General features: G+C 54.3%; 1 protein-coding gene across 3 annotated transcripts in view; it reads left to right on the top strand.

Moving 5' to 3' along the window:
* Positions 1-3364, top strand: part of Fhdc1 (FH2 domain containing 1) — a 38753-nt gene extending 35389 nt beyond the window's left edge. For all 3 annotated transcript variants that reach the window (XM_048333586.1, XM_048333587.1, XM_048333585.1), the window contains one exon: positions 1345-3364. In XM_048333586.1, the coding sequence (XP_048189543.1) occupies positions 1345-3294 (1950 nt within the window). In that variant the 3' untranslated portion in view covers positions 3295-3364. The remainder of the gene's footprint in view (positions 1-1344) is intronic.
* The last annotated feature ends 10879 nt before the right edge of the window (positions 3365-14243 follow it).

Raw genomic sequence — 14243 nt, 5'->3', positions numbered from 1 at the left:
CCATTCCACATCTGCAATTTCAGCCAACCCCAAGTTGGCTTAAAAAAAAAAAAATGACATCAGTGCTGGGCACAGTGGCTTATGCCTGTAATCTTGGGAAGCTGCCATCAGGATGATCACAGCTTGAGGCCAGCCCTAGACAAAGCCAGTGAGGCAGCATCTCAATCAACATCTGGCTCTGGTAGCATATACCTGTCATCCCAGCTGCTCCAGAGGTTGAGATCAGAATGCCTGTCTGTGGTCCCATCCTAGCAGGACATGAACAGCATGAGACCCTAGCCTCAGGATAACTAAAGCCCAAACCAAACGAACAAGTGCTAAGGATCTGGCTCAAGTAGTAGAGCACCTGCCTAAGAAGAACAAAATCCTGAGTCCCCACCCTCCCAACATCCCCCATCCCCTAAAAACTAAACATTTTTAAAAAAAACTTGCATCTGTGCAGTACAAGTACAAACGATTTCTTCTTGTCATTCCATGAGTGATACATTGTAACAACCATACACATAGAACTTCCCTTGCATGCAGGGAATTTAAGTAGAGATGATTTAAGGCATGCAGAAAGACATGCATAGGACAATGCAAGTACTATGCCATTTTACATAAGGACTTGAACCTCCTCCAATATTGGTGTCTGAGGAGGGACCAAGCCCCAGACCCCCGCTGACACGGGGCAGTTGCCTATTAATGGCACAGGCAGATAAAGTGAGCTTAATATTCGCAGGTTCCGGTTCCATTGCATGGGGGAGGGTGGGAGTATTTTGCATCCAGGTGCAAGGTTAAGGATTTGCAAGGCACACCTGCTCTTGACTTTTTCTCGGCTTGTGGATGCCAAGACAGGCATCTCTTAGCATTTTGGGCATACCCTTCTGTATCCAGATCATTGTTATGTAGGGTGTAGTGTGTGTATACACACATGAACGCAGTTATATCCATGCTACAGTTGGCATGCAGAACATCTGGAGTGGCTTTTCTCTGTGCAGTGCATACGTAGTCTTTTCTGGATCGTCCTCCCAGTCTTTCCCTACTTAGAAATCAAGCTGGCTTTCCTGGGATTGAAGTCGAGTGCCTATTTGGAATTGTAGCCCTGGCTGGAAAGTAAAAGTTGGGCCAAGGGATCCGATGAGAACAGTCGAGGTTGTTGGAGCCAGGCCTAGCATGAGACCGGGTCAGCTCCCCTGAGACACTTTGGGGAATCTCCGCAAGCTGCACGTCCGCAGACACATGCACATCTGCAAACGGGCCAGAGCCCAGGGCCGCCCTCCCCGAGAGCACCTCTCCCCCGGCCTAGGTGTAGGTGGGTGGCCCACGCGGGTCTCATGCTGGCTTCTCTCCACCTTTGCTCAGGACAACCACGACCGGGAGGTGCATGAGCAGAGACAGCTGCAGCGGCTGAGGGAGCTGGAGCAGAAGCGGCGCTCGTGGACCGCAGGAGAGCTGGGGGGCTTTGGCAGGAGCAGCAGTGAGAACGACGTGGAGCTCTTGGCCAAGAAGGGCACAGAGGACCTACCCCCTTTCCTGCAACCCCGACCCACCAGCCCTTTCTACCGGCCCCCCAACATGCGCCGCTCCCGGCTGTCGCTGGGTGCGTCTGCCGACCGGGAGCTGCTGACCTTCCTGGAGAGCACCAACGCCAGCTCCGAGGGGCCCAGCAAGTTCAACAGCCTGCCCCGCAACAGCGCCCGTCAGGCCCGGCCCGCCATGGCCTGGATGGAGCCCGGAGAGCCAAAGGGCCACGACCCCAACTTTGCACCCAACGCTCCCGCCTCCGGAGACCTGGAGAAAGACCCCAGCCCGCCCGCAGCTTGGCAGGGCCAGCTTCCGGGCCCGCGGGCTGCGGAGCCTGCCGCCATCACCCCCCGAGCTCGACCCGGGGGAATCGGGGTCCTCCGAAAGAGAAACAGTGAGCCCGTGGGCTTGGGGCCCGCACCCCCCTCCCTGCTCTCGCCACTGGCCCTGGGCGTTAAGGAGCATGAGCTGGTGACGGGACTGACTCAGTTCGACCTCCAGGGTGCCCAGGGCCCCCCGGAGACCTCCCCACTGACCCTGAGGGACTTCAGCTCAGGGGAGCAGGAGCCCCCGGGATGTGGCAGCCCGCAGGCCCTGCAGGCTGGCAGTGACAGCCCGCCCCCCGTGGACCAGGGCCCCCCGGAGGGCCTCTGCACACCCCCGGAGGGCAGCGGGGCCGCCCCCGGGGAGTCTGTGGGCAGCAGTGACCCCGAGAACCAGGAGCCCGGGCGCCTGTTCTACATCTCGGACACCACCGACTGCTCGCTGACCCTGGACTGCTCGGAGGGCGCCGACTCCAGACCTGGAGACGGGGAGAGAGAGCTGGAAGGGAGCGACTCCGTGTCCCCCGGAGCCGGGGAGCTGGGGGGACCCCAGGCTCCTGTGCCCGCCTCCCCGAAAGCTGAGGTCAGCTGTAAGGCCGGCCCTCTCAAGGACAGAGCCATCCGAGGGAAGGATGCCGCCGCCACGCCCAAGAGGAGTTCCCTCAAAGAGGTGTCTCCGGGGGTCCCCAAGCCCGGGGGCGCGCGGCGGAGCCAGGGGGCGGCGCCCAGGGCCGTGCGGACCTTGACCTCCTGGGAGAGCGAGAGTATGCGCAAGGTGGTCCCCATCTCCAAGTCCAGTCGGGGCCCGGGGCCCGCCCGGGGCGCCCCCCGAGAGCCCCCCAGCAGCACAGACCCGCCACTGGCACGCCAGAGCTCGGTGCGGGGCACGGCGGACACCTCACCCAGGCGGCCCCCCGGGAGGACGGGGGTGGCCGTCCCGGCGGGCGAGGAGCCGGCCCGGGGCGGTGGCCGCCCGGGGAAGGAGGCGCCCCTGCAGCGAAGGGGGTCCCTCAAGCCCAGCGCCAAGCCCCTCAGGAACATCCCCCGGCCCAAGCCCGAAGACAGCAAGGCCTCGCACCCCAGCTCGGACAGCCCTGGCGAAGAGCCCAGGACCCCGGCCGCCCCCATCCCCAGCTTCGCCCGCAACACCGTGGCCTCCTCCTCCCGCTGCCTGAAAACAGACGCCCCGCCGCCGGGGGCCAAGGGCCGGGCCCTCACCAGGACGGTCTCCCAGCGGCAGCTGAAGGTCAAGGGCGGCCCCGACGACGCTGCCCCCAGGGACGGCACCCTGAGGCGGGCCAGCAGCGCCCGGGCCCCCAAAAAGTGCCCGGAATCCCCCGAGAGGCCCGGGGCCAGCGCAGACGGCCCGCTGAAGGCCCGAGGGGCCCGGGACAGGGCCTCCCTCAGACTCAAGGACGCGGGCCGGGCCTCGCTGGGGAGAATCCTGCAGCCCCTGCAGAAGTGATGGCGCCCGCCAGCCTCCCTCCGCCCGCCCGGGATGCAGACGGGAGCGCGGGCCCGCGGTGCTCCGCGTCCTCCTCGCGCCTCCTGCGGGGGCCCCCCCGCTCACCGCCCAGCATGGAAGATCCGGACCACAGCAGCCCCTGCGCCCCCCGCCGCCCGCAGCCTGCCCCCACGGCAAAGCGATGGACTGGATGAGATGACATTATGTAATAACTTGAAAAAAAAAAAAGAAAGAAAGAAAAAAAAATACTTTTGGCCAGTTTTTATATATATATATATATATCAAAAGACTTATTTTTTAATATTCTAAAAAATAAAATAACGTTGTAGTTGGTTCCTTTTGCAGAGTGAAATGCCTCCCCGGGGAGAGAAACCTTATCCTCCGTATGAAGATGTTGGTGTCTTCCTGGGTTTCCTGGCCCCAGAGTCTCCCCCTCTCTTCCCCACCCCCCCCACCCTTCTGGCTCAAGCCCTTGGGTGTTCTGCCATTGCCTGTTGGTCCTTGGTCACTGCGGGGTTGCCTGTGGGTGAAAGGTGACGTGAGTCTCAGGCGGACAGAAATCGTATGTTCCTGCCTTTTCAGGGGTCCGTGGGTGAACCCCCAGGCATCAGGGAAACGCTTCCCGGGTGATGGATTCTGGAACGGCCTGGCTTCTCCAGAATCTCCCCGCTGGGTTTGAATGGGAACACATCAGGGGTCCTCTTTTGGTTTCTCTACTTTGTATCCGGTAGAAAACTGTGATGGCTCCTCTCACACACATCTGCCTTGGCTACGGAACCCCACCTGCCCCCCCCCTTCCTCCTCCCCTTCTCCCCTCCACCTCCCTCTGAGTTCCTGTTCTCAGTGGTGTTTTTTAGGGTTGACATTTCTTCCTTGGTATAGTGGTGTTAAAAATCCCAATTCAAGCTATTTTATATTATCAGAAAATTTTGTTTAAAAAAATTTAGATTTAATCCAAAAGAAAGCACAAAATCTCCCCCCCCCCACCCCCGTACTCATTTCATGACCTCTCTAGGAAATAGAAGAATGGATCATTGTGGAGATCTTGTGATTAACGATGTTAGAATCTCACCACTGTAGAACATTACTTTTCATCATAATTATTATTTTTTTCGTCGTAATGAATGGAAACCACTGCCATGAGCCATGGCATTTGCCATTGGAAAGGTAAACACTCAGGTGGGAGAAATAAGAGCCACAGGCCTCTCGTAGAACTAGCCCTGAGCAGAGTTGAACATGATGGCACATGCCTGGAATTACAATTACTCAAGAGGTGGAGAGCAGGAGGATCGAAGTTTGGAGCCAGCTGGAGCACAATGTTAATTAGACTTCATCTTGAACTAATAAGCCCATCCCAGCTACGCGGGGCACACGGACCGGTAAGAGGTCAGGGCCCAGGACAGATCTCAGACAACAACAACAAAAGTCCCTCTGTGAAAAGTGAACTAAAAAGCTGAGGGTGTGGTTAAGCTATGAATTCTAACATCGTTATCCCCCACCCCCAACCAACACACACACACACACACACACACACACACACACACACACACACACGTCCTGAGCAGGAATATCTGGCTCCTTGAGATGCTTAATGGGGATCCAGAGCAGCTTCTCACTGAGTTAGCCTAGACGTAGGGCCCATGTGACAGGGATGAAAGCCATCCAAAGCTTGTGGACTGTGGCTAGTAAAGGGGCTGTGGGTAGCTGTGTCCTGTGCTGTGTGCCTTTGACAAGTCATTTTTCTCCCCCTCAGCATCTGTCCCCAGTTCCACAACAGTGTAGCCTCCATGTCTCTCAGGATCCGAGTCATAGAAACAAGCAGGGAGCCATCTCTCCTGGCGTCCGCTTCTCAAAGCCCCAGCCTTCCTGGAGCTGAGAACTGGTGCACTCATGGCTCAGAGAAAGCTCCACAGAGTGTTTGGCACTGTCCGGCCCAATAGGCTGCATCCCGAGAAGGGCTGTCCTCAACCCCGGGACACCGTGTGTGCGTCTGTCTGTGTGCACAGGTGAGCAGTCTATTCCCTTTCATCCTCAGTAAGCTGGGGCAAATTAAGTATGCAGTGGGAAAATGTAAGTATGTTTCTACATAAATTTGTTAAAGATGAATGTATCTAAAGGTCCATTTATATTGCTCTTCTGGAACAGGTAGTTTAATAAAGTTCCTGTGTATGGGAATTGTGTTTTATCTTGGCTTCCTTCTTCTGTGCTGAGAGAAGGTGTTTGATTTCCTGTCCAGACAGAAGTAGAGAGACGCAGGAAGTGAGGGGGGACTGGGGTATGGCAGCCTTCTCCTCCAGAGCGTCCAGAGCCAAAAATGAGGATGCTGGGCTTTCTTGACATGTTCTCGGTATTTATTGGTGGCATGGAGCATGCGTGTTATCACGAGCTTGGGGATGGGCTTCGGTACCACACCTATAGGGATGTAGGCCTGCACTTGACCCACAGGCCAACAATAGAATGTTCTGTGTTGAGCCAGGCTCTGTGTGATCGCTGTAGGGCTGGCAAGTCTGGATCTACTCCTTTCTGTCCCAATTGTGTTTTGGCTTAGGACACTTGTTGTGAAATCACAGCTCACCTCTGGCTGGCTCGGGAATGGGGAGGGAGTAGGGGGAGGGAGGTGTCACTGCATATGAAATGTAGTGTTGGCATGCATTTGAAAAGAAAGCTTTGTGTAGGATGCTTTTCTTCTTGTATCTCAGGTTTTATACCCTGTACTGGTTCTGGCTGCTGTATCTGAGAACAGGTTAGAGGAATATCCTGGACTCAGACATCAATAGAGGAGACAGGTGACATTCTTGTTTGAGTTGCTGTACAATCCTTGGACATTTGGAACCTGGTTGTCTGGATTATAAGCACTTTAGGACACTACATTCCTCATAGTACCTCATTCCTGTGATGCCAAGAGTTCCTGACGTAATCCTACCACTGCCACCAAAGTTAATGGCTCTCCTAGGTATTCTCAATTACTGTTTTATACTTGGGTTGTCTTTTGCAAGAAATGTGAGTTCCAGCCCTCCTATCAAAGATACTCATTGGATTAAAGAGACCTCTGTGTCCTAATACTTGAATTTCATGCTTAGTCCTTTATACTTTTTTTCCCCATGCTCTAGCCCTGCCCAAAAAAGAAAAAAAAAAGGGATTTGGTTTTGGTGTGTGTCCCTAAACATCTGTAATCAATCAAATATATGAGCCAGATTTGGGTAAGAGACATGGCATCTAGTCATTCAGTAAGTACTAGGCCAATGGAGTAACAATGCACAGGCAGGCTAGCCGGCGGGAGCCGTAGACGGACTGAATCATAACCCAGAACAACCTCTCTCCCTGAGGGCGTCATCTTCCACAAACATCTTGCAGTTAAAACATGGCTCTGCCTCACTAGATCACCAAAGGAAGGACAGGAGTTACACTCTTAGAGTTGAAGCAAACGCTTTTCTGTCTTCTGGGCCAGAGTTATGCAATGGAACCATTGGTTTCCTGGTTGGTTAAGACAGGGAAACTTCCCTGCAGGAGAGGTCATGGCCCCGGTCCGTCAGCATTCAGTCCGTTCCTGCTGCCACCACCCTTGTCCACCAGCCTGTGGAATGGAGGTGCCTGAGCTTCTTAGTAAAGATGCATGTGAAAAGACTCTTTTGATAGACTTGTGTTGGCCACTGGAGTCATCTGGGCTTTGAGTGACATCATGGCAAGAAGCTGTTATTCCCTCGTTGGTTTGCAGTTACACTGGAGGAGCTCAGGATACACTGTCCCTCAGGAATCATGCCATGCCTTGTAAGTAGCTTCTCCAGACACCCCACTAGGAAGCCAGGAACCCTTCTGCTCTAGTCTGAATGTGTATCACTCCTCACCCAAAAGCAGGCATGCCTCTCCTTCCAGGAAAGAGGCTGCCTTGGACCCCTAGTCCCCTGAACCATCAACGAGAAGGTGACAGGAGTAGTGAGGCGGCCCCCCGCGTGGTCACGTGAGTCCGGGCCAGCTGGAAGCTGCCAAGTGGGCTGGCTCAGTGAGAGCAGGATGGTTGCAGTAGGTAATGAGCTATCCTGGGAACCTCCAGGACTTGGAGCACCAGCCCCGAAAAGGACGCCTCCTATATGGAGTGTCCTATGTATAACAAAATCACCAGAGCTGGGTTCCTGGTCCCAACCCAGACCCACCAACCAGCGGTTTTGAAATAAGCCTGAGCAAAACAGTTAGCGAGACCCCATCTCAACTGACAAGAATTTAGGTGTGGTGGGGTACATACGTGTAATCCTAGCAATGCAGGAGGCATAGGTAGAAGCATTGAGGTTGGCGTTGGGCAAAAAGCAAGACCCTATCTGAACAAGCAGGAAAGAGCTGGGGATGGGCCTAAATGGTAGTATTGGCCTAGCAAGGATGAAGCCCTAAGTTCTAAGTTAAAGGAAAAGAAGAAAGAATTCCTGGACTCAGAGATGGGGCTGGGCTTCCCCAACCCGGCCCCTCTTGCGACCTTCGTGTAGCCTTGTGCTCTAGCGCAGCACTGGCCTAGTTTGGATCTTAAAACAGATGCACCTCTCGTCTTATGCTTGGCCACTCCTGGGTGTCTAGAACTTTCGGTGATGCTTACAGCCTCCGTAAAGATGTCTCCAGGGGGACAGCAGACGTGGCACATCAGCTTTGCAGCCGCAGCCCTTTGGGAATGTCATGATTTAGCCGATTGAACGATGCTGCGGTGGCACCGGAAGGTTCTGTCAGCGAAGCTCGTCTCTGGAGCCCTGCCTGGCATCCTGAGGCCTGGCGCTTCCCACAGCCTTCTGAGGCCCACTTCCAGGCAGGCTGGCACCCGTGCTCGCCCCTCAGCATGCAGAAAGGGGAGTGGGTGCAGCTCTCCAGGGTGCTGACTCGGGGCAGCAAGGCGCATGTGTGGGCACACCTATGCACCTCGGGCATTCAAAACGGGAGCAGAATGCGGGAGTGCCCGTCTCACGCCTGGAGTGCCGGTCTCTCATGCCTGTCATCCTAGCTAGTCAGGAGCATGAGCTCTGAGGATTGCTGGTTCAAAGCCAGCCTGGCAGGAAAGTCCATGCAACCCTTATCTTCAATGAACTACCCAAAAGCTGGAAGTGGCGCTGTGGCTCAAGGGGTAGAGCAGTAGTCTTGAAGCTCAGGGACAGTGCCCGGGCCCTGAGTTTAAGCCCTAGGACAGGCATCAAAAGGGAGAAGCCTACACACAACCTAATGTGGTTGTGGAAGCCTTTGGAGACCAGGGCCCACTTCTTCTCAACTCTGTCAGCTCAGAATAATTGACTTTTTCATTACTTCTATACTATAAATAGCCTCCACCCCGCAGGACTCTGCCCACAGAATCTGGATAGTTTTGCTACTTTCAGGAAACTGTTTTGCTACTTTGGAGTTGAGGAGTCAAGGTGGAACTGTGATGGCGGGGAATGAACGCACGATGATGATTCCCTTTAGGAAGCTGTCCTGGCAGCAGGAACAGAGCAGCCATTCAGCCCGCTCAGCGCAGTTCCTGCTTTCCCAAGGCACCGGCAGTTCCAGCAGCTGATTCATCCCCAGGGAGGAGGGGGAGGAGGTGGGCAGCCCGCAGGGCAGGCCTCTTCACCCAGGCTTGAGAGAGAGACAATAGATCTGCCTCCTCATCCCACAGGGTTCCTGCTCCCAAGTTCAAGATCACCTCAGTACAATAGAAGGCAGAGCTGCTAGGGAGGCAGTTGGAGAGCATGCCCTGTTGCTCATAACCCTTTTCCCAAGCCCCTGCTCTTCTCAGCCAGCTTATAATGGGTTGAACTCTGGCTAGAGCTTGTCTCCCAAGAAACTGGCTTCACAGACAATTACTCACCTCACTCCCACCATCCCAGCCACCGAGCAGGAGTCAAAACATCGCCATCTCTACTCGTCAATGGAAGAATTCATTGTGAGAGAGACAAAGAGGACCTGCGAACCGGTGGTCCTCATGCGACCACCAAAAGCAGCAGCATTGGCCACTTTTGGGGAGCGTGGAATGAGGCCCAGAGGGTCAGTCCACCTCTGGATACTGTCCCCAGCCTTTGGATGCACCTGTCAGGCAGGACCCTGACAAGCTGGATCATGACAGAAAACAACGACCCGGACAGCCGAGAGACTGGCCACCATGTTTAAGGATGAGCAGCAAGGCTCATTCTGGTGGTTGCATCTATCTTATTTTGTATCCTTTCAAAGCACTGACCAAGGCTACACATCCCGTGGGTGGGAGACCTCCATGTCTCTTCTGCTAGATTGGCCTGGCCTTGCAAAAGGATTACCCTAGACTCAGTGGCTGACTTCACCAAGTACTGCCCAAAGGCCACTTTTCCTATGTAATGGACACTTCCTAGAAGGGCCAGCGGCACCTCAATTGCCACGAAAAGTCTTGTGGCTGTCTTTGTCATCATTATCTCTCCGAGAATTTCTTGAGTAGCTACTGGTGCAGGGTCCGTGGCTACTGTGGGCAGAGACTGTTCATTTCACTTGGATTTGCCCGCGTGGCCAGGACTCTGGCACATAAAGACAGTTACCTTAAAACAAATTCCCTCTCGGTAGACGTGAAGAAGAGGTGGTGATTCTGGGAAGCTCTGGGTTTTGCAGGGATTCTAAAATCTAGGAACCCAAGCCAGCATTGCCCTGTGCTCCTGAGAATCCCATCCATCCTACAGGCCCAGATCAGACGTCTTCCCCTCCACCTACTCCCTTCCGGCCCTGAGTTCTGAACATTCCTTCCCTCCCCTATCTGTGGGGCTTGCAGAGGCATTGCACAAGTCCTAGTTAAGCTGGGCTGTGGCTTCCTTGGGGTATGTTGGGGGGTGAGGTCTTTGTGTACAGAGCACTGTAGGACCCAGCAAGGCTGACCCTGAGCACATACGCAGCCTGTGTGTGAATGAATGGACAGATAAAAGGAAGATTCTGGATTTTTTTTTTTTACATCAGGAGAACATATGATCAACAGTTTACTGCCCTGTCACTATGGTGCCTTTAGCATCAGTAAGTAAAGAAGAAGTACTCAGGGATCTCCTGAAGGCTTCACGGAATGACAACAGCTTCAATAAAGCTTTCCCTGGAGGCTGACCCGTGTCCTGCAAGCTCAGTGTTGGCACAGCCCACCGCAAGGCTGCGCTCATGGGTTTTGGACCCTCAGAAGCTGAGTGTGGACGCAGAGCTGGAGAAGCAATCTCCAACCCGCACCTGCGATCCGCAAGGGCGCCGCACAGTCCAGAGGACAACAGGCCGATGGGCAGCCCTGCGTTCCCGCCACTTGGCCACTTAGTAGCTGTGTGACTTTATCCAATGGCTGACTGTCTTTGTTTGGGAGTGAGAGCTGTAAACTTCAGAACCCTGGAGAGAATTGCCTGTGTGTTGAAACAGTATTAAGTGTTTGCCATTATCACTAGGTCAAAGCCGAGACGTGGCAACCACTCGATTGAGCAACATCCCCCCTCCGCCCCCCACCCCCCCAGGGCTCAGCAAGGTGAGCCGGCTCCAAGGCTCCACCTGCAAGAGAAGGAGAAGGCTTGAGAGATCCACGTGGATCAGACCCAGAGGCAGCAGCTTCCACAGCTATCTGATGACTCAGTGTCGTGGGTCCTCACCTTGACGCCATCTCTATCTATCTGGCTGGTAACCTTGGGCAGGTCACTAACCAGAGCTGTACCCTATTTCTGCTTCTTCCTCTAACAGAGTATTTACATGACACTCAACAGTCCATAAGAGCCAGGCAGTGTCTAATTTATTGGCTCTATAAAATGTATTTGCATCTAAAACCCATGATCTCATCCTCCAGGCCAAAGTCTTCAGGGGATTCCTTCCCACCCCGACTCTGGTCCGCACTCACTAGGAAAGAAGGTGTTGTTTGCAGAGCAGCAGGCTTTGTGTTGGTTCAGGAAAGGCCAGGGGAACACACTGTGCCAGACGCCCGCTCTCACGGTCCACAAAGCCTAGCAGAGGCACAGGGAGTGAGGAGGCCGCTCTCCGGGTCCCCGCATGCCTCTCCACCTGCATCACCAACTTCCCTGTGCCACCTGCTCTCTGTGCTTTCCACCCACACTCCTGCCGCCCCACAGCGCGAAAGGCAAGAGGCAACACAGGACCAGACCGGGGTTGGGGGGGAGGGGGGCTTCTAGGACCCGGGACAAGAGGAAGCCACTGGAAGCTGGAGGAGAGAGAGAGAGCAGAGAGCACACATTCCTGAGACCTACTTGTCTTGTTCTGGATGGGCAGGGGCCAGTTCAACATCATCCTAAACATCTAGGTTCTCATTCTTCAAGGAAGGAGGGGCTCTATGGCCTCCAAGGCCGCTGGGGTGAGGTTCTTTGATGTTAATGATACAGTCCTTGATAAGACAGGAAGGGATGGGGGGGCCGCCCCCCTCTGCTAAGCATGTCCAGTCTCACCCCCCCCCCCCCCCGGCCTCTCTCTGTGACCTGGAAGGAAGAGGCTTAAACAGACCTCCGGATACCTGGCTTTGCGAGAGAACATGGACTTTGGAACCAGACAGACCTGGTTCAAATCCCAGCTGTGCTGTTTATTAACTACATCACCACGGGAACCTATTTCTCAGGTGTAATGTCAGAAGAGCCACACCTGCCTTTCAAGGTCGTTTTCAAAACAGAAAGCATGTCGTGGTGCGCAGGACAAATGACCGCCCTCAGCAAATGGTGATTTGGATTATTTGAAAAGACTGTTCTGTGAATAATTCCAGTGTATTTTGATGGACCATCGGCTGGGCTCTGTTCGCCAATGGAAACCCATGAGAGAAAAGTGGAACAGCAGCGGGATCTTTTGAATCTGGCTGCTCATCACCTATCTTGCTAGAGCACAATGGGCCACGGAGCCTCTCAAAAAGGCTTTAATCCTAAGTGATAGACAGCATGCTGGTGGGAGTTGGTCTTCCTTCCTTCCTTCCTTCCTTCTTGCCTTCCTTCCTTCTTTTCTTCTGTCCTGGCCTCATACTAACTTAGCCCAAGATAGTGTTACACCTTGCTCCTATTACCTCCGTTTTTGAATAGCTAGGTTTACAGGTGTACACACCGCACTCAGCCTTAGAAACGTATTTTTGGGCAAAAAAAAAACAGAAAGATGGCGCCGAGACAATAGGGAGGCACCCCGACTCGCACCAACTGAATAGCGAGCTGGGAACTCCAACACCCAACACTCCACCAAGAACCCAGCAAAACCAGCATCCAGAAGCAGTGGAGAAACGCAGGAAAACAAAAAGGAGCAAAAAAGAAGAACCGAAAACCTACACGGAGCCGGAGATTAATCGGGGCACCCTCCCCCCACCAGCCGGCCCTGGCCCAAACAGGGTCAGGCTGGGAAAGGGAAACCCGGCGATCGGCAGACAGGTTGCCAGGAGCGCAGAATCCATATAGCGGGAGACCCCACGGACACAAAGCAGGGTGCGGACCAAGACACACCCAGCAGCGACGAGAAGTTCGGGTCCACACCGGATTCGGACAAGGGAACCCAGCGCGGCAGAAAGAGGGAACGGGGGAGCCACCACGACACTTCGCCAACCCCTGAAGGGCCAACGGCGGTGCGGGACACGCACACAAAGCAGCAAAAGTGAGTCCCCCATAATCCCTTCCCCCAACGGGAGACCCAAGCCCGACAAAGACGATATATCTCCCTCCCTCCCCCTCCCCACTCCCGTGGGAACAAAGATTCCCCAAATCAGGCGGGAAGCTCCCAGCAGGCACTGGGAAGCCAGTCTAGCAGGGGAAGGGCGGAACAGCCCCAAGCCCCCAAAGGTTCCTGAACTGGCAGAACCGGCCCCGTCCCCTTCCCAACAGGGGCCGGGGGACGGCCGGCAGGGCAAGCCCCACCCGAGGCGCCTGGACCTTGCGGACTCTTACAACTAAAATCACAGGCGCTGGTGGGCAATACCAGCCCAGCAGGGTCACCTGAGCCTGATCTCGTTCCCCCTCCTCGAAGCGGAGGCGAGGTCTGAGGGTGCCAAGCCACAGCCGGACAGTCGATCCCACTGGGCCCCACACATACTGCTTCCCCCCCCCCAACGGACTCGCGGGAGGGCGCAAGCACAACCCAACAACCCAGGGCTCGCTCTGGGAGGCAGACCCCACTTAAGTGCCTGTTGTAGGGGACTCACAGTGCACAGGAGGGCGGGGCCCCGGCGAAAGCGCCCGCTCTGATAGGCGTGCCCTGCACTGGTGGGCGGGGGCCACAGCGACAGCACCTGCTGACGCAGACACGCCTACACAGAAGGGAGGGAAGAACTACACAGACTTCCAGATGCGCAAATCACAAAGAAACATAACTCAGTTCATCAAAGGACAAGCCAACTCGCCAGCTCCAAAAAGCAGCACGACTGGAGAGGAGATGGAGAATAAAAAAGCAAATGAGGACATGTTAACAGGAATGATCGAAACCGTCAGAAATGAAATCAGAAAACAATTCCAGGAGTTTAGAGCGGAAATCTGGAAGGACACCCAGGAAGCCAAGAAAGAAATGGAAGCAAAACTGGATACAATGCAAGCCTCGTTTAAAGAAATGGAAGCAAAAATGGATACAATGCAAGCCGCCTTTAAAGAAAATCTCCACACCCTGAGAATTGAAATGCATGAAAAAATAGATTTAAAATACAACTCTTTAAAGGAAGAAATTTCCACGATCAGAGCTGATATGACAACCATGAATAGCTCTCTGACATCCATAAACTCCGCAATTGAAACCATAACACAAAGAGTGGACCATATGGAATCCAGAATCTCTCGCCTGGACGATGAAGCAGCTGACAACAACCAGAAAATGACCACACTCCAAGAAAAGGTGAAGCTTCAGGGAAGATTACTCCAGGAACTAATGGACAAAGACAAGAGATATAATCTGCGTATAATTGGAATAGAAGAAGGAGCCGAATATCAGAGCAGAGGGCTTAATCATGTTCTCAATAAAGTTATTGCAGAAAACTTCCCCAATCTCACAGGGGACCCCATCCAGGTAAC

The sequence above is a fragment of the Perognathus longimembris genome, chromosome 24 (assembly GCF_023159225.1).
Source record: "Perognathus longimembris pacificus isolate PPM17 chromosome 24, ASM2315922v1, whole genome shotgun sequence".
NCBI classification, from domain to species: Eukaryota; Metazoa; Chordata; class Mammalia; order Rodentia; family Heteromyidae; genus Perognathus; species Perognathus longimembris.
Note: the sequence above shows the minus strand (reverse complement) of the source record. Positions and strands in the feature narration are given on the sequence as shown.